At 35.7% G+C, this 21,173-nt stretch overlaps 1 protein-coding gene across 1 annotated transcript in view; it reads left to right on the forward strand.

Moving 5' to 3' along the window:
• LOC311096772 (protein shisa-9) overlaps nucleotides 1–21,173 on the forward strand; it is an 80,677-nt gene that overhangs the window by 50,863 nt on the left and 8,641 nt on the right. Inside the window, exon 4 of the mRNA XM_084136102.1 lies at nucleotides 11,368–11,478. Within this exon, the coding sequence (XP_083992228.1) occupies nucleotides 11,368–11,478 (111 nt within the window). The remainder of the gene's footprint in view (nucleotides 1–11,367; nucleotides 11,479–21,173) is intronic.

Raw genomic sequence — 21,173 nt, forward strand, 5'->3', positions numbered from 1 at the left:
TTCTGAAAGAGTAGCCTACTGAATCTCCTGATCAAAACACATGCGAGGAAGAAGTAGAAACAAGCTATAGAATCATTGCTTATGCACATGTAAAATAACGCGATCATCAGACATTAAACCACATATAAATCAAAACTGCCTAATGTTACTGAATGAAATGTCAACCCAGGACGAGCTATAGGACTGTGAAGCTTTGGGGTTGTTGATGGACTCGATCTACTGTTTTGTAGTATGGACTGTGTTTTGTTCACCGTTTTGAATCCCATCCGGACGTAGTCTTTAAATAAAACGTGATGTACTATGGTACATACTTTTTGCTTTATGGATGCTTATTGGTTTAAACATGATACCATGGAAATATTTTTAGGCCATATCTATGATTTTTGGGACATGTACTATAGTAATCTTTAAAGTACCTTAAAATAAATAAATATAATACTATACACATATGACATAATATAAATAATATACGTAAATACCTGTCAAAAGTTTGAGGTCAGTAAGATTTTTTCTTTTTTTTTAAATAAGTGAATACTTTTATTCAGTAAGGACACATTAAATTGATCAAAAGTTAAAGACTTTTATATTGTTACAAAATATTTATATTTCAAATAAATATTTATCAAATAATTCTGAAAAAAGTATCATGGTTTCCACAAAAATATTAAATAGCCAAAGCTTGCACCAAATCAGCATATTACAATGATTTCTGAAGGATCATGTGACACCAATGAATTGCTTAATGGCCCAAATTCAAAAGACCCCACCCTCAAGTCTACATGCAGGACAAGTGACACACAAAAGTTTAACAGGGAAAAGTCTTAGGGAAAGGGATTTTAACAAAGTATGAGCAGCAGTAACAAGGAGCACTATTTAAGAAAAGACATCAATTTAAAGTAAAGGCACAAATAATTACAAAGAAACGGCAAGTAACACATTGAATTGAACATGACATTTTAAAAGTACCGGTAGTCTGAAATAGTATTTTCTTGTGAAACCTATTCAAATAATCTTTGTTTTATTTACAAATTCGAAAAAACGTTTTTTTTTTTCTTTTTTTTTTACAGTGTACCTAATAAAAAAATGATTGCATACTCTCAACATTCTTTGAGCCACTTTTTCTTAGCTTCCTTTCTCTCATAATGATTTGATGCTATAGTCTCTTGTGTGATGGTGTTCAGTACTCTATAAAGATTTAAAAAAAAACCCTTTAAATTAGCACATTGTGTGCTTGGCAGTATGCAAGATATGCAACACACAAAAGTCTCACATAAAGGGGGCGACAAATTCAGATTTTTAAAAATGCATGTCCTATAAACCCTTCATGATTTACGCAAATATAAAACACACTCACACGCACACACACATACGAATATGTGGTTTACGGGGACTCTCCATAGGTGTAATGTTTTTATACTGCACAAACTGTATATTCTATCTCCTAACCCTAAACCTATCCATCACAGAAAACGTTTGCCATTTTTTGAATAAAAACAAACAAACATTGTTTAATAAGTTTTTTAAACCATTTGGTTTACCAGGACTCAGGAAGTGTCATCATAAACCATGTTTACGTTGTAATACCCATGTCATTATAATATACACATTAGTGTCTTCATAAACCATACATGAACACACACACACACACACACACACACACACACACACACACACACACACACACACACACACACACACACACACTAGATTTACTCAGCTTTACTCTTACTCAGCTTAATATGACACTGATATACTGTATTTATACTGGGCTAACTTTAAGATATGAGCACCAGGCAAATACAGCATTTGCTAAACTCTTTAAACTACGGTATGCCAAAATGTCATGTTCAAAAATGTTCCAAACAAAAAAACTTTTTATACAAACAATATAATTCTGTAATGTTCAAAGGCCATGCAACCTGCCTATGCATTTTTGGCTATGTGATTGCATTGTGTCTGCCATGGGTTGGGGAGGCACTAACGTTCATGTTGCATACACCCTTTAACAAATGGAAAGTTATGTGTGTGTGTGTGTGTGTGTGTGTGTGTGTGTGTGTGTGTGTGTGTGTGTGTGTGTGTGTGTGTGTGTACGTGTACGTGTGAGGTAACTAAATGAATGTTGACAGCAGTAAACTGTGTCAGGTTGTGTGTTGTGGCTCAGATCTGGGGCCAAATGTAGTTTGACAGAAAAAGGTTTGTATGTGTGTGTGAGCCAGTACAGTCCCACAAGCCATCACTGTCACTACTGATTATTCGTCAAATTATATCAGAGCCAATTCAAGTAAATTCTAAGTGTGTATGTGGAGAGGTGTGACAAAAAAGCTGATCTTACACACACAACCACACAAACTCAATTCCACTTCTAAAGCGATAAAGCAAGGTAATGTGGCCCTGTCTTACTCTCTCTTTCCCTCGTGGCAGTCAATATTTCTTTTGTATATTAGGTTATTTTACCCTTTCTTTATCTCTTTTTTCCCTGTCCCTTGTTCTCGCTTTCTCTCTCATCCTTGCTGTAAAATGCTCTTCAAAGCCTTAAAGGGCTGGACAGTAATATTTAAAAAGCTAAATGAATATGCATGTTGATTGCTCTTTCTTCCTGAGCGGGATGATGCATTATTAATGAGAAGTACTGCGTTTTCTGTGGCGAGCCATGTGTCTTTGATTGAATTTGATCCCGAGGGAATGCCTGCCCTCAGAGTACAGAAATCTCCAACTCCAATGGAGCGGATCCATGGATGGATATCAAACACTTTTTCTGCCGCACACATTGTTCTTCAGTGAGAAATCGACTCTACAAAGTTTTGCGAAGTCTGACTCAAAAAGTTAAGCTGTACCTCCTGTGGATACTCAAAAACAGCTGGAAACCTCCTTCTATATATAGTAAAATGGAGATGATTTAATTGCAAGGTTCAACATACTTCAGTGTGATTCTCCATTGATACCTGACCTTTACTTTGAGAAAACACTACAAGTTTTAGCTCCCACACGCTCAACTGTGATTTCTTTTGTGGTTCTAATGTGACAGCATATCCACGATTACTACCTACTTTGTCAAAACAGAATTTTCTTTTTGTGACTATATTGCGATATCAATCTATTGTAAATCCACTGGAATTCTATTGGAATATCATTGTTTACCATTGTTACTTCCATTATTGAACTCATTCATTGTCTAAGCATAATGAGATTCCCTCATGTAGCAATGAAAAAGAAGTGGAATGACTGAGGTGAGCTTAGTCATTGAAGAACAATTCGTGAACTTATTTATACCAATCAACCCTGACTGATATCGATCACTAGCTCTCAAACCCAAAACCAATCTTACCATTCCAACAATCCTTGAGCAGTAAAATCTGATTAATAATCTAAAACACACAAGTTATTCTCCCCCGTTTGTCCTCACTATAGGTCAGTGTCCGCACTTCACCAGGGTACCAGATTGCTGCAGTTATCGTCATGCAGTTATTATTAATTATGACGCAAACGTCAGACTCCCATTGGGAAAAGGGGCCGTGACAGGGAGTGACAGTTCGATAGCCATTTAGCAGTTCATTAAGTTACGCAACTCCAGACTGAAAGGAGCGCAGGTTGCCCATCCATCACTCTATCAACAATGAGGAACGAGCAATGGAAAAAAATAATGGAGTGCAGAGAATAGGGGCAAGCAATATATTTTTAACCTTTAACATGTCACATGATGTCATTCATAAAAAGTGCCCCCATCCCCCAAAAGTTTCTAGTATCAGATGGGTTGAGTTGTGTACTTTGATTCCTGTGAAATTAATTAATCGGCAAGAAATTAAGAACTAGAGGAGATAATGAAAGAATAATATGCAAACGTTTCAAGACAAATAAGAGAGCGAGAGGTTGGGGTGAGGGGCAGATACAGTGTGAGACACTATACTGCATGTCTGATTTCATCAGAGTCTGATGCATGTAATGGAGTTTAGATTATTAGATTACAACTTCAGCCTGACCGCAGAAATATCGCTCAGAGCCTCGTGCACGAAATGTCAATCCACCAGTGCAAGAACTTGGAACAGCATGGACTTCCAGGCATTGTGCACAGGCAGACCAAGAGATCTCTCTTCAGGCAGAAAATTCACCCTCACAGCCGATTTCAGACCAGCCTATCAACAAACGTCATCAACAGCTACTGTACATGGACTGAAAGGTAAAATATATGCTGCGTGAAGTTCAAAGTTTAATAACAGCTTTCAGATGAAGTTTTAGCAGATATATGCATTTAAAAAAAGGCAGATATATGCATTTCGGAAAAAAGGACCAAAAATATTGATGACTCATCCTGCACTACTCATTTTTGTCCAATCAAATGATCTAGAATGAAAATGTGTCTTCATCTGCAACTGACTAGCATGAAGCTAATTATACACTGTAAAAAAAAAAAAAAGTTAAATTTACGGGGAAAAAAAACTGGCAGCTGTGGTTACCAGAAATTTCCCATAAAAAATACAGTAGCAACATTTTAGGTTTTACAGATTTAACTTAAAATGTACAGTAATAAACCGTATTTCATTATCTGATATAATGTTAATTTACTGACCTATTGAAGTATTAATATCTGTTTTGTACCATAGTAATACACTGACAACCAAAAATCACAGCAGTAATGAGAGTCACATGATTAATCAAAGCTCATCACAAGTAGTTTTTCCACAAGAAAGTTAATACTAATATATTTAGAAGCTGCACAGTGTCATTCACACAAACATTAAACACCATCATGGTAACACACATGACATTTTTAAAATACAATACAAATTAATTTAATAACATTAAATGTAACATAAAACCCTAATGTACATAACTGATTATAAAAAAACTAAGAAAACTATGACGAAACAGTTATTTCAACAAAAATACATCAAATGTGAAGTGTCACGCAGGGAATTGTGGGAATGTCAATGTAAATTATACAATAACTTGTTCGTTTTTACTTCCAAAAACTGTAAATTTAACTGTATTTTACAGTAAAATGACATTAAATTTACCATTAGATCTATCACAGTTATTTACCGTATATAGTAAGGAAACTTTGTTAACCAATTAACAGTTTTTCACTGTAGCATTTTTACAGTCTTTTACTGTTAAAATCACGATAATTTTTTACAGCGATGGTTCTGATGTAACTAAAGCCTAATGTCAATAAAATTATTCTGCTTTAAACAACAAAACATTCCAACAATACAGCATTACATACTGTATTAATACCAGGGGAGCAAGGAACACACACACACACACACACACACACACACACACACACGTGTCAATTTAGACACATCTTTCCAATGCTGTTTCATTTAGAAATGTGCCAACACAGACAGAAAACTGCCTGTTTTTAAGTTACAAAATTCAATACTTTGATAAGCAAATTGTGTATGAACAGAATAACAAAGTTGAACCTTCATCATTCTGGAACTAGCCATTATAGCAAAGATGAAGGCCAACCTTCAGAGTTTAGCTCCAACCCTTATTATACACATCTGGATAAAGTCTTCATGATCATTAGAACTTTACAGGCAGATGTTTCGGAGCAGGAATGGACACTCCTGCACTGGAGCATCACTTCACATGCAAGAGGGAGGAGGACTCTTTGACCAATCTCAATTACAAACTGACATTCTTAATTAATCCACTGAACGGAAGAGTGGCAAATCTGTGCTGATAATTAAAGAATCTCTCTTCTTGGTTGACATATCCATTTTCCCAAACAATACCACAGTCTGTTTTTACCCATTCTCTTTCACAACATAGCCTAGCGAACAGAGAAAATAGAAAGAAGCAGAAGAAACAGAAAAAGGATGCAGTTGTAATTATTTGGAGTCTCACACTTCTACTCTACAACAAGCCTCTAGAGAAAAACACTAGATCGGTGTGAAGCGTTAGAGATCTCTTATTATACAGTATATGTCCTTAAATAACATGGTCTGTCCAGAGAAGAATGATGCAAGAATGTGTCTAGTTACCGCAAATATTACGATCCAGAAAGAGACAGAGAGAAATGCATGTCTATTAAATTTATATGTATTTAAATATAGTGCGTTATTAGTTAAAGGGGCCAAATTCTACCTTTTATAGCAGTTCTACCTTTTATCACCAAAACATAATTCATACCATAGTTTTACATGCTTATGGCTGTGATGATAAATGGTGTTTTTGTGTTAAGGCTATAGAGTATGAGGTTTGTTAAAGTAATTTCAGGTGCCATAAGCATGACCGAATTACATCTGAGAATTTAGTTTGAAACTTTTGCTTGTGAGTGAATGAAGGAATGAGAGAGAGAGATGAAAGAGAGAGAGAGAGAGAGAGAGAGAGAGAGAGAGAGAGAGAGAGAGAGAGAGAGAGATGAAAGAGAAATAAAGTAGAGGCATAGACAGAGATCTCCTGTTGTGAATGAGATTGGGTTGGCCTGGAGTTTGACAGAACATGGGTCTAAATCAGGAAAATTTTACTGCAAAGACTGGAACTGTTTAAAGAGCCAAGAAGAAATGTGTCTTTTAGTTGCATAAAACATGATGTATATAAAATATATAAAGTATTTTACATATTTAAATCACATAGCTCCAGTGCTGAATGCTTTTTGGTCAATACAATGGTGCAGCACACAAAATAAAGAAACAAATAAAGAAGAAAATAAAGAAAGAAATAAAGAAGCTGTGAATATATTCACAACAAATAAAAGCATTAGTCAGGTGTATATAGAATTTGATAAAAAAAATGTAATCAATGTTATATGAAGTCAGACGACAACACTGTCAAAACGATCGGATCCGTAAAAATGATTAAAATCGCTGTATTATTCATGCCAGGCCAGTAGTTGGCGATGTCACTTCATGATGTTTTCATGGAGACGATAAAGGTATAATTTTCAAAAACATGCACTTTGAAACCCGTTTTCAAAAGTTTGCATTTCTGGCCCCCAAAACGCTGTTGACGTGTAAATGAACGGCCAAAACACATAAAACGTTTTCTGTTTTTAGTTGAAAATGCTTGTAAACGGCCCCATAGAATAACTGTTTTCTATTTTAATATATTTTAAAATGTAATTTATTTTGATGGCAAAGCCAAGGTAGTGTTTATACACACACACACATATATATAGCAATACATTTTAAAATATACTGTTTATAAATATATACTGCCTATACATTGATATTTTTATATTGTACCATTATTTTTTTGATTCCGTCATTCATAATGCTTCATGGTGTTGTCGTTTAATCAATACGAAATACTTATTTTTTCCTGATTTTAATATACTCTTTAGCTTCAAATCAAAGTTTGTAATGTTATGATTTATCTTTGTTGGTTTGATCCCTTGCTGTGAACTTCTTATTGAAGAATTGTTTGTAATCCCCGAGGAGAAAATGAATGGGAAAAACACTTCCAGAACCAAAACAAGTTGGAAGTCAGTGTTGTACTCTACATATCACCAGCCTTTAGTGCTGCAATATTTAATTGTCATTCTCAAAATGATCAGAATTCAGCAAGCTGTGGAAAGTAAACAAACAAACAAACACACAAATATATGCAGAAATCACATTTGACAGTAATTTGAAAGCATATCTGGACTGCAAAGTAGAAACATACTTTTTACAACACTGTGTGATTGCGTGCGCATAATTACCCCTTTTAAAATGTGTCAGACAGTGTCGATAAACAATGCCTATGAGTCATGTGCACATAAACCATCGTCCGTGACCTGAGTCCATTTGCTGTGCTATAACCTGGTTTAATTGTAACTGGACTGCATGTATGTGAGCGTTAGTGTATGTGGAGTAACGATCCGTCCTGCCACACTTAAAGCGCACATATGCACTTACACTAACATGCACATGTTAACTTGTGCATCCTTATGGACATTTTTGTCTTTTTCAGTTTAGTTTTTTGATAACTTTGCCTGTGTTTATGCTAACTGCATAACATTTGGCTCAGGTGTGTATTTCTATTGGAATTTTACTATTTCACCCCCATTTCTTTAAAAAAAAAAAGTTTTTGCACTAGGTACACAAAATAGTTCCTCTCAGCGCCTTTTGGACAAAAATGTCCGCATTGAAACCCATTAAAACTGCCATTTTTAATCCCAGGGCCATTTAACTATCACATGAAGCAATCTTTGTTAAGAGGCTTTCATTTTGTTGGCAAGGCTTCAGAATTTTAATTTTGACTATTTTTTACCTGATGGTGCCATTTATTCAGGTTTGGCCCATAAAGTAAATACTCGCTTTATTCCTGTTTTCTGCTTCGGCATATTATAGAGCCAATTGGATAAATTATGCAACGATAATTGTGTGGGTGTGTTGGTATGGATGTCAGAGTGTGGTTTGTATGCGTGTAATTAAAAAAATATGTGAATGTGTGCATGTGTGTGTTTGTAATATTTGAGAGAGAAATACTCTACTGCAAATAACAAATCAAACCTCTGTGTGACCAGTGGAGTTTTGCTGGCATCCAATGGGGAAAATGTGGTATCAAACAAAATCTTACTGAAAGCTCATTTTTTGAGATATCAACCTCAAATTTGGAACACAACTTGTTTTGATTTATGGCTTTGATTTTCAAGCTGTTTTACAGATCAACATGTTTCATAAAATATACATTTTATATAAAATAATGTTCATAAATCATTTTCATAAACTTAAACCTATACAACTTCTGGTTTTACTTTTTAAAATGTTTTAACTTTAGCAATAATCTGCCAAGGGTCTTCTTTAAAATGAGACCAAACTTAAGTCTGTGCTCCTAAGCTTCACATTTCTATGACAGTTTTTTGGCACAGACATTTTTGTCCACTATGGACCTATGTGTAACTTTTTTTAATTGATGCACAAGGGTTAAGTGCATCTACACACACAAGCACGTAGTGGTCTGACAGAATCGGGTCAGTATCCACACACCCCATCCTAAAGGGGAGGACACAGGCTGTGTGTCCCAAATAACCTTTAGTGACCTCAGCACAGCATATAGACCGCAGATAATCGTGTATATTGCAGTCTAACAAACATCCGCATCAGAAATGGACATAAATTGCACGCATGCAAAAAACATGCCTAAAGGAAAGAGAAAATGTGATCTCTCTCTCTAAATTGTTTCTACTAGATTTTAGACTTTTTCTCATAAGCAAAAGATGCCAGTAATCTCACGTCTCCTTCAGTTTCAGAAGAGATCCAAACAATGCCTTAAAAAACTGTACTCAGATTTACACTACCCACAATCTGATGAAAGAAATCAATTTTACTATGGAAGCAGAAATCAACAGAGCTCAGCAGTGACTGCTCGCTCACATGAAGCATTGCAAATGACTTCATCAAAATTGTCTCTCTACACTCTCAATGAACATTTATCCCTCCGGTGGGTGCGTCAGACAGAGTTACGGCACGCACGGAGATGAAAAAGATATGTATGGACTATGTATGGACAGTCTAACTCTGGGGGATACGGTGAATAAGCTAAAGTCCCAAAAAGTCGGCGTGTTCCTTTAATAATAACGTGAGTTAGCAGGTTAGCCGGAAACTTACACAATATAAAACACAAAACTATTTTGAACTCCCGGTAGAATTATTATTCATACTTACAGGTTGTGATTCTGAGGAGCAAGCTGGTCCAAATAAACTGGGTACTGACCCGTCTTTCAAGAGCAAGCGTTTAACGAATCTCGTGTTGAACTCAAGCAGTCTTCAGTAAAATGACGTGTTTGTGGGCTGGTCAAGTTGTTCACGGGCGGACAACGTACAACATATTTTCTATTTTCTAGTGACGTAGAACCGGAAAGCAGTGGGATTCGAATGAAAAAGGACTCGTTTAGGCGGTTCAGAGTTGATTCTTTCTTTTAGGAGACAATAACTTTATTTATCGTGCACTTTTGACTTTACAACTTTGCAGAACGTTTACATTCACAAACGGCTATATTACTGTACACACTGCATGAAAGAGAATATTCGAAAAAACATAATAGGGGCACTTTAAGTACATAGTCACGTAGGAACTCGAAATGCTTAAGACGAAAATAAATGGGTGAAAAACATCCGGAACCAAAACTGCTAAAAAAAAATAAAAAATGGGTGGATATTCACTGTTGTCCTTTATATGAACTCAAGCACTTCTCATCAAGTTCCTCCAAGACTAACCGATCTGAGCTTTGCTGTCCATATTTATTTCACAGTTCTACACTTGTATTATGTCTCAACAATTGTCCATTTTATTTCTTTAAAGGAATTAAAAAACACACATCAAAGACAGTGTTTAATACACCGGACAAGACTAAATGCTTTTTTTTGGTGCAGTTTAAAATATCTAGAAGAACCTTTAAGGAAGGTTTATTTATTTGAGAAATGACATTGCATACGATAGACTTGTTTTGAATATATGTGCATTTTGTTTTATTGTACTGGTAGATGTTTTTCACTTATTTTTAACTTGTTTATACTTAAAACAGGAATAAATGCCATTAAGCCAAAATACAATCTCTGTAAAGTCTGACATATGAAATACTTTTTGAAATGGAACAGTTGATTGAATTTAGACAAAATCTAAAAAAGTTTGCATGTCATCATATTTGATACATCAGGCTTTTATGGCTCATTTATCATGCTATAGATAAGATATGTAGCATTATATAGGAGAATATGGAGTTTTTACTTTGAACAAAAGTATGCAATTTGGTGCAGTGGCTGATATTTATATGGCAGACATTCTGATAGCTTTATGAAATTATAATAAATTCTAAAACTCATTCAGCAAAGCTTTGATCATGTTGATAACTATAGGCCTTAGAAATTTGCGTATCAAATATGATAAGTAGGCTTTATAGGGTAAAATACACTATTTTCTCTTGATATCTTATGCTTTGCCACTTCTTAATTAAATTGGTCTTGTTTTAAGGATTATTAGATATTTTAATTGTGAAACAGGTCAAAAAGAATTGAAAAAGTTTTTTTTTTTTGCAGTATACTTGGCTTGCATAAAACAAATTAAGATTGTGTTATGCAAGAGCAGCCTACATTTACATTTATACAGACACTTTATTTAAAGTGACTTAAAGTGCATCCATGGCATTAGTTCACATGTTCCCTGATAAATTAAACCCATGACTTTGGCGTTGCTAGCTCTGTGCCCTACGGGAACCTCTGAGCTATAAGATCTTCCTCTGGCTATGCATGCATGTCCTTCGTTCCCCTTTACTCGCTTAAATTAATGGCAGAGTTTATCCTAATCACATGCACTTGTCGCTATAAATGTGCTGACTTCCCATATACTAACACACCCCTCCTTCTTGTGTCCCCTTCTCTCCTCTTTGCTCCCTTTCCTCCTTCTCCATGCTCCTTTGTGCTTTCTCTCTTCCTTCAGAGCATAACCACCTGAATAACGTCACGCTTCCTCCTTTGAGTTCCGCAATGACTCTGTCCCAGCCACACAACAACCTGGGCTTCAACAAATACTCCTCTCTCAAGACTATGGGTAAGACACACACACACACACACACACACACACGCACACACGCACACACTCACACACTCACACACACACACACACACACTCACACACACACACACACACACACACACACACACACACACACACACACACACACACACACACACACACACACACACACACACACAATATCTACACACAAACAGCTGTCACATCTTGTAATGTACACCATAAACGCCACGCATGTTCATCAAGGTCACTTTACCCACAACCACTGATTACCATTGCAAATCATTCTCGGTGTCATTGACTGCAGGGAGAACACACAACCGCGCATATATTAGGATGATAATCACATAAGCAAATATCACCTCTCAGATCAAGAGGAAAAAACCCTCTGACATGTTATTAATATAACAGGGCTATTAATGTCTTGTGGATGATCTCGGGAGCGTGTACAGTACACATACGGATATGCTAATGGACACAAACACAAACACACACTAAGCAGTGTGACCTTATGAATCAAAGAAGAGGCGAATTCACTAAAACAGTGAATATTAAACATAGAGCTAACATTCATTTTTAGCACATTCCCCCCGAAATACATTTAAATACACACTTGCTGAGGCTGATGGCAAATCTGTTGAAATGTACTTATGTTTTATACATGGTTTTAAGGAAAAATATACATCACATGCTGCAGGAGCAACACAAAAACAGACTCAAGGACACTAAAGCTTGTTAACAGCTTGGATCTTCACACAAGCGTGTATACACACATAAACTTTAATAACTTGGCTGTACCAAATAAAATTTGATATATACTCCGTTAAAATGTGTTTTGAAAGAAGTCTCTACTAAGGAAACAAACTCTAATAATAAGGAATTAAGTCATTTGATGAAAAATACAGTAAAAACAGCAACATTGTGAAATATTATTACAATTTAAAATAAAGGTTTTCTATTTAAATATATTTTAAATGTAATTTTCCTGTGATGTCAAAGCTGAATTTTCAGCATCATTACTCTAGTCTTCAGTGTCAAATGATCCATGATCCATTCTAATATGATTTGATGCTCAAGAAACATTTCTTATAAGTATATACATTTTTAAAACAGTTGTGCTGCTTAATATTTTTTGAAACCATGATGCATTTAAAAATACATACATTAAGTTTGACCTTTTTTAAAATATTTTAAAAGTGCCATTTATATAGCACCTTAAAACAACAAGAATGCTGAGCAAGATGCTGCAAAGTAGACATAAAATATCATAATACAATAAAATTTAAATACTAATAAAATATATCAGAAGAAAACATCAGAAAATAATACATTTAATACAAAACATCAAGCAAATAAAACAATTAAAAGTGCAACTGGATCAAGAATAAGCCTGAGAAAAAGAATATGTGTTGAGAGATGATTTAAATATGGATAGAGTAGGGGATGATCTAATGGAAAAAGGTAAGGTAAGATTTTTTTACTTTATCACGAATGTTATCTTGAAGGGGGCCCAGGGTATGACTTAAATTATTTAAAAGGTGTGAAGGGCCAAACAACATAACTTCAGTTTTTTTCTGATTTAGTTGAAGGAAATTGCTGTCCTCTAAACAAGCTAGCAAAGAGGACACTGAATCAGTATCTGATTTTAGAGGAAAATAAAGCTGAGTATCATCGGCGCTCTCGGAATAGTTTTAGCATGTTAATGTATTTGGTCTTGGAGGACTAGATCTGCTACACTGCTTACACTGCTATTTACTACTGCTAATAGATACACAGACTCGGTGCTGTGAGCATGTAAGATATGTAGCATAAATCCTGTAGCAGATCTATACAGGTGGAGCTGGGGGAGGTGGAGGACTTCAGAGGAACTCTGATAGCGCGCTGCAGGACTGGCCTACGATCGGATCACAAGTGTACGAGGCTAAATACAGGTGTAAACAGGGTCTAAAATGTTTTGTCCACTTTCGACCACTTTCAGAGGTAGTCGAAAACGCATTCGACTGGATTGCTTTCGTAGTGTAAACGCTCATGTGGTCGAATGTGTTTGAACAGCCCCAAAATACCGCTTTCTCTCCGCCTACTGACCTAATGCATAAACATTATGGAAAGTGCACTAGCCAGACGGGATTTAAACTTTGTCGGCTGGAGACCCAAATTTGGTTTGAAGACATAAAACTTAACAAGCACAATGTTCTCTCACATTCCTGATTTCTTGTAGCTATCAGAGGAGAAACAAAAGCTGCTGCTTTCTGTATGTTTTTCCGTTGTCTTCGGACACGTTCATATGTAAATTGCTTATTTGTCCATTAGATTGAAAGATCTGAAAAAGCCTATTCATTTACCCGTCCATAGATCCTACCCTCAAAGAAATTAAGACATAAATGGTTGAAAGTGGACAAAAGTGTAAACGGGAACTAAAGGACCTAACAGCCTGTGCCCTCTATATTTTAATGACTGAACTAGATATTTATTTGAAATAGAAATTTTTGTAACAATATAAATGTCTTTACGGTCACTGGCGGTAGGAAGAATACGGTCACTGGTTGACCAATTTAATGCATCCGTGCTGAATAAAATTATTAATTTCTTTAAAAAAAAAACAAAAAAAAGAATCTTACTGACCCCAAACTTTTGAAAGTTATATATAGCAAACCTGTGATCACACACAGTTTTAAAACACTCACAACCCACAAAGCTGCTTTGAAACTATGGCTATAACATATGCATAATTTAAAGTGTTTGACAATAAAAGAATTGTACACCCAAAAATGAATCATTTGCTCACCCTCATGTTCTTCCACACCTTTCTGTCTTATGTGGAACACAAAAGGAGTCATTTTAAAAGTGATTCTGAAATGAAGTTTATAAGTGTATTTCATTTGCTAACTATGCAAGATTATATATGGATGCAAAAAAAAGTTTAAATTGCTTTTCAGCTTGTCACTGTGCCACAGCCCTTAAGCAATGTTCCCTCTAATTTTTGTAGTGAGCAAAACTTTTCTCTTGGGCGGAAATTTTTCGCCACTTGAGCAAAAATATTCTTTATACCTGACTTGTACAGCATACGTAGAAACACAATGGTTTCAACATGCAGTTGTAACTTTTAACTTGAATGTGACATTTCTATTTTATTTGACCCTTGATGTAACTTATTGGTATTAAAGGCACACTATGCAAGATTTGTACCTTAATATAACAGCTTCAAAATCATTTCGATGGTAAATGAACTCGTAGTAGGGCGAATCATCCCGATAGCAAAGCTCGGCAAAGCCGCTGGCAAAACCAGCGACTCGCTTTACGGCACAACGTCACAAACATCAACAACATATGAAGCAGCCTCTATGGAAGACACTAGCACGCATTTCAGACGTGAATCATGGCAGAGTCGACGAAGAAAACGAAGAAAGCGCGGTCGGAAGAGTGCAGAGACGGCTCTGCGTGAGTGGTACTTACGACAGTAACGTTAAATATAAGTACTCCACAGCGACTCTAGAGGTCGCTGTTTAAGAAAAACGGAAACTGCATAGTGTGCCTTTAAATCATATTTTTGAAAGAAGTCACTAAATGAAGCACATTATAGGTTACCTGAGAATTATTTTTTTTACAGTGCTGTTAACTGTACCAGTCTTTACCAAGAAATCCTATAAAAAAATAATTGACAAAATCTTCTGCAGGACAGTTCAATTCTTTACAATAATATAATATAGTATGAAAATGAAAATTTGGGAAAACTATAAAGTGTTTTTGTACAGTCAATTAATTTTGTACAGGCAGCATTAAACCAAAGTTAAATGATTGTTTATTGCTTATGAATTTCCAATATTATCTTTAGCAGGGGGTTACAAACTTTTTAAATGGCAAGGAGCCCTAAACAATACCCTTGTGAGATTCTTTATTTAGGCTTATAATATAATAAAATATAGGCATAATATAATATAAAAAAAAAACAAAAAGTATTTGAAGTGATATAATATAGCAGTTTAAATGCTTCGATTTGTTTTCATATTACAGGTATATTATTATAATATGAAAACAAACTGAAGCATTTAAATAGATCTAATAGCTAAATATTTTCAAGAAAAGTGAATATGTGAACTCTTTTAATCTAACCATCCCTGAAACACACACAAACAAAAACATCTATTTAAACTAATGTAATGATGTATGTTGAGTTTGCACAGCAAAGTTTGCATTGTCCATCATCTGTTATTTCCACCACTTAATCAAACCACTCTTCTTTAAAACATGATGATGTGATTTTATTTCACGTCTTTGCGCTTCTCGTCGCCTCTCGTATTAAGCTATTTATCTGCACACACATGACAGTATTCTTACCGTGACTGATTTGGCTCACTACCAATCACACATTCTCTTTCTATTAAACCTGTAAACTGCATTCACCAGTTTTCACTCTATAGCGGTTGACCAGAGCACTGCAATCATTTCTCACTTAAACTACAATCAAATGGATTTCTCCACACATTTCCCATCTGTCCTCGTGGCATTTTATTCTTTCTGCGCGGCCGCGGCATCAGAAGCGAGCAGCTTAGAGGGAACATTGCCCTTATTACTAGTATATTACTAGTCACCAATCAAGTCACCTTTATGTATTTAGCGCTTTATAAAATACAGCTTGTTTCAAAGCACAATCAAAGGAAAATGATGATTTTCGGCTGTTGTTCAGCTGAAGTCAGTTCAGTGTTGATTCAGTTCTGTTGTAAAGATCATCAATTATTAAATTAGTTAATTTTATCTATAAAGCAGCTCTGTAACAAATTATGTCATTGTCCAGCTCAGCTCAGTTCAGTTCTCATACAACAGGGTCAGTACAGTCAGATCAATAATATTGTTGAATATCCACAAGTTAACTAAGCAAGCCAGAGGCGACAGTGGCAAGGAACCCAAACGCCATCAGGTGACAGAATGGAGAAGAAAAGCCTTGGGAGAAACCAGCCTCAGTCAGGGGGCTACTAAGTTGAGAACCATAGACATACTATATAGATCAAATTCTACTGCAAAACTATTAACATATATGTAAGAATGAGTATGATCCCCTTGTGATCTGCTCAACATCTCAGCTAATTTGGCCCTTCTGACAGTCAAATTATGGTCTTTTCAGCTCACAAACAATTATAGTATATTCATTCTATAGACAACACAGGTTGAGAGAGCAGTTTCTTAAAGCACCTGCTGCTAGGACTGTGTTGATAAGGACACATTTACAATTCAGTGCATTTCAACTACATATGTGACACATACACACACTCACTGGATGTCAGTGTTTGTGTCAGAATGCAAGTCACTTGGCACAGCAGGCTGGCACACTTGACCAGCAATGGCATGACAAGGGTGATGACAGATGCCACACACACGCGCGCACGCACGCACACACACACAATATTGTTATTTAAAAGCAGAGTTTGTGACTTAAAATATTTTCTCCAATTCCAGTATAATGACAGGAGCCAAGGATGAGTAAGACACTTGTAGACTTGATGTTCGAAGTATTGTCAAACAAAACAGAAACAAAACCTAGCTGACCGCATTTTTTACAGTGTGTTCAGGGGACAGGCAGCTAGCGGTTAGTGAGATGTTTGCTGTATGTGACAAAAAAAATGTTTCAGCCTAAAAAACGTGTGACATGGCTTAGAACACCTTTAATAAAAAAAAAAAAATGTAATAAAAAAAGTAAAAAAAAATACATAATGGTTTAAACAGGCTTAATTTTTTTTATAAAATATAAATATTTTTTTCTTTCAATATAATAAATTAATTTTCATAAAAAACTTAACCTATTATTTTAGAAATTATAATATTTTTAGTGGTCCTAAAAATAACGATGCATTACTACTACTAGTAGCCTACTACTACTAATAATAGTAATAATAAAAATGCACACACATAGGCTACATATGTTATATAAAATGTCATGAATCAGTAAGAAATTATATTTTATTTATTTAATGATTGTAGAATGAAGTTAAACCTATTTGTAAGACCATTACCATTTTTTATTCTTATTTGAGATTCTGTACAGTTTTCTCATAATTTGCACATTTGATTTTATTTCTGTAAAGCTATTGTGGGATCTTACTAATGTAAACGTATTGCGGGCTAAATATGTGAAACAAGAACATCAAAGAGATGCGAGATGATAAAACACAAAGATGGAGAGGGATTTATTTTCCCCCCTTCAAACGCGGTGCAGTCATACAGTTCATCCTCACACATGCGCATGCAGTCCCTGGCACAGAGTCTTCTGTTGGATTATTGCATTTGGAAAGCTTGCGGTGGATCAGCCCTGACTGCGCTGGCAAAGAGAGCGGATGGGGAGAGTTCAGCAGGGCAAGTGGAGGGAAAGATGAGAGGATGACGGGAGAAAAGGACGAGGAACATGCGCATGGGGAGGGGGTGTAATGAATGAATCAACTTGTGGCAGGTGCCTAAGAAAGCTTCCTTAATTAAAGAATAACGATTGGAAAGAGACAGAGAGATGCAGAGAAAGGGATATAAGAGAGATGGTATACCTGGTAAAGAGAGGAAGAGACAGCAAAAAAAGAGAGAAGAAATGGACAGAGAGGCTGTCAGTACATTTACCGTCTGTTCATTAGTTTGATGCATATGCTCACTCTCTGAGCACTTCCTGCGTCTGACATCATCAGGCCGTTATGTCACATTCTCTCCTATTGCAGTGCCTGAATGCCCCTGAGGACCACACACACACACACACACACACACACAATGTTTTCTATCATGGTGCGGAATTTCCATTAACTGCGGCTGCATTTATACTGAGCTAATGATGTGTTCAATATCTTAAACCAAACCCTCCCATAAACCTTTTTGAATTTTTACATTTTATTGCAACATTATTTAGTAGGCTATGTCTAGTATAAAGTAGAGCTGCATGATGATTAATTGTTAAAAGATCTCAATTCAAACACCCACGTGATCTTATTCCTAAATGACAACGATTCGGCTATAGCCCTATTCGGACGGTAATTGTTTCTCAGGGGGTCGTATGGCATTTTCACCATTTACACGAGTTAGTCTGAAATTTTATTGCCGTCCAAATCCAGAATGTCAGTGTTTTTCTCCCACCACCCGCGGAAAAATCCCTGGCTGAATTACCTACTTTTTTTTGACAAACACCAAGGTCGTGTGGTGATTTAATTGCCGTCCGAATCCACTTCTCTGAGTTTACAAGAAGAGATCACTTAAAAATTCACTGTTTAAATCCTTTTTTATACAGTGGCCGAGAGAGCTCAACGCGCTGCAACTGAAGAAAACACATGCAAATACAAAAACACATGCAAATCAAGAAAACACACGTGTGCTCCAAATACTCACAACACAACCAAATACAGAAACGCACTGCAAATAGAACAGACCACAACGGAAATGTTTCCAGGGGACCCCAATAAGTGACAAACCCGGCTGGGACGTGCTTATTGCTCGTGAGCATCCCTATGCCCTGCTCCCTTCGAAGGGCAGAGCCTTGAAGTGGGACTTTGAAGTGAGCAGGGCACTTGTGTGCCATTATGTAGCCGTTTGGAACACAAAAAAGTTTTTAAAATATGCGTTATATATCTGTGTATGAGTGTCTCAACTTTAAAGCTTGCCATCTCATCTTTGGACCCTGCATTACCTAACATTTCTTATGAAATTTATTTAAACATAACATGCCCTTACCCTCACATTCTTTTTCTCTATCTTTTGTAGTTTTTTTTTTTAGTTTTCAGCTCATTGTTAACTCTTCTTTTCTTATTTGTATTATGATGACATTGAACATATTGTATACAAAGTTGTATAGCCTACATCATTTTGAGATAAATTGAAAGACAGAAAACCATTTCAATATAGCGCATATTTCTTCCTATTTTTAAACAGGATATTATCAAACAATAAATATGATATTGTTATTACATTAAATATGAATTTATTCTCATTATTCCAAGCATGTGACATTTTATTCACAGCAGACAATCATGCAACCGACCGCGTGAGCAGCGCGCACTCCCACAAAACTCGCTCCTCCACCGTGAATAAATCGCCATCCGAATGCATGACTTTTATCACTGAGGTGAGGTGCCATGCAAATTTATTTTCACAGACGTCCACATGATGAGAAACAATTACTGTCTGAATAGGGCTTATGTCTATTAAACCTTTGACAAGAATGATCACATTCAAATCTGTGTTGGCGCTGCTGCTGACCCAGAGAAAGCAGTTGTCATGTAGGTTTGAAACAGCTTCACAATAGCCTTTTCAAACACAAAGTATCATAATTTATGTTCTTGATTCAAATAATCACAGAAATCCTGGGATAAATGTTTATAAGTTCGTAAATAAACACACTTATGTCTATGGTAGCAATCAAAATAGAGTAAATCACCTTTTGAAAGTAACATGAAGCTTCAAATAACATTGTACCGAATTGATTACATCATTACACCAGTAGGTGGCGACAAGTGATTGTTAAAAATGTATTTGTCATTGAATCATTCATTCAAGAGATTTGCTCAAAAATGCTGATTCATGCAGTATTGAATCTAGTAAAGTCTTTATGAGTGAGCCATTGAATCATTCATTCAAACAGATTTTATTTAAATAATTCATTCAGAATAATTAAATATTTTTAAAATATACTTTAGCAAATAACACTTGGTCCGAACCTTTAGTAAATTACTGTACATGTTATTTTGTTTAATTGTCTATACAGAATCGTGGAAGAATCGTGACCTCTATTTAAAAAACAACAACAACCTGATTGTCAGTATCTGGAATCCTGCTCTACTATAGGTGTTTTCCTCATGGTGTCCCAAATATTAAGGCAAAACCCAAACACACATAAATAACAACATACCATAGACTTCTATTGTTTAAAGGTATTTTAAGGTAATTACTACAGACTAACCATAACCCTAACCTTAGGACTAAAATAACACTTCTTGCAGTGATAAAGTTATTACTCTTTTTCCAATTCAGGATGTCCCCAGAGGTCCACAAAAGGAAGTGGTCAGATTTATCAAACCTTATGCAAAAGCTGCAAAGATAAAATAAAAGGTATTAAATAAATGAAATGTACTGCATATGCATATTCAAAATTCTGTATTTTTCCAGTTCAGCCTATAACTTAAAGCGAGTGTGCAGTTGTGTAGCTGTGCAGTTCTCTTTTTCAGGCTAGTTGTGTATATGGCATAAGTGTGTGTTTGTGAGTGTTAAATCTGTTCTTCTTTTGCTCATTATCAGTGTAATACATCTCAGTGTCCTTCTCTTTAAACACACTTCCTAAATAATTCATGCCTACTCAACGCACACTGCCCACATTACCTATTCACTGGTCCTTCGCTGTAAGACGTCTGAATTGAGATTCTTTAGCTCCTCTCTTCTCCTTCAAGTTTAAATCAAAACAGTCTTGAATTAAAAAGCACATGAATATGCTAATGGATGTGCACAAAATAATATGAGCTAATCTGCATGTCTAACCGCAATAGCAAATTACTGCTTGATTTACTATCCACAGGAACAAATTAACATCCTCATTTGGGTAATTTTTGTAATTTTTCTAAACACAGATTTTGTCACTTCTTTAAACACTTAAGATGTGCAGTGCTGAGACATGGCTTTGGCCCTCAGCATGCAGCAATTTCTCTAAAACCCCTTCAGGTTTCATTTTGACCTTCTAAGCTGATTGTAATACTAACCTA

The sequence above is a fragment of the Abramis brama genome, assembly GCF_963993115.1.
Source record: "Abramis brama genome assembly, chromosome: 1".
Taxonomy (NCBI): Eukaryota; Metazoa; Chordata; class Actinopteri; order Cypriniformes; family Leuciscidae; genus Abramis; species Abramis brama.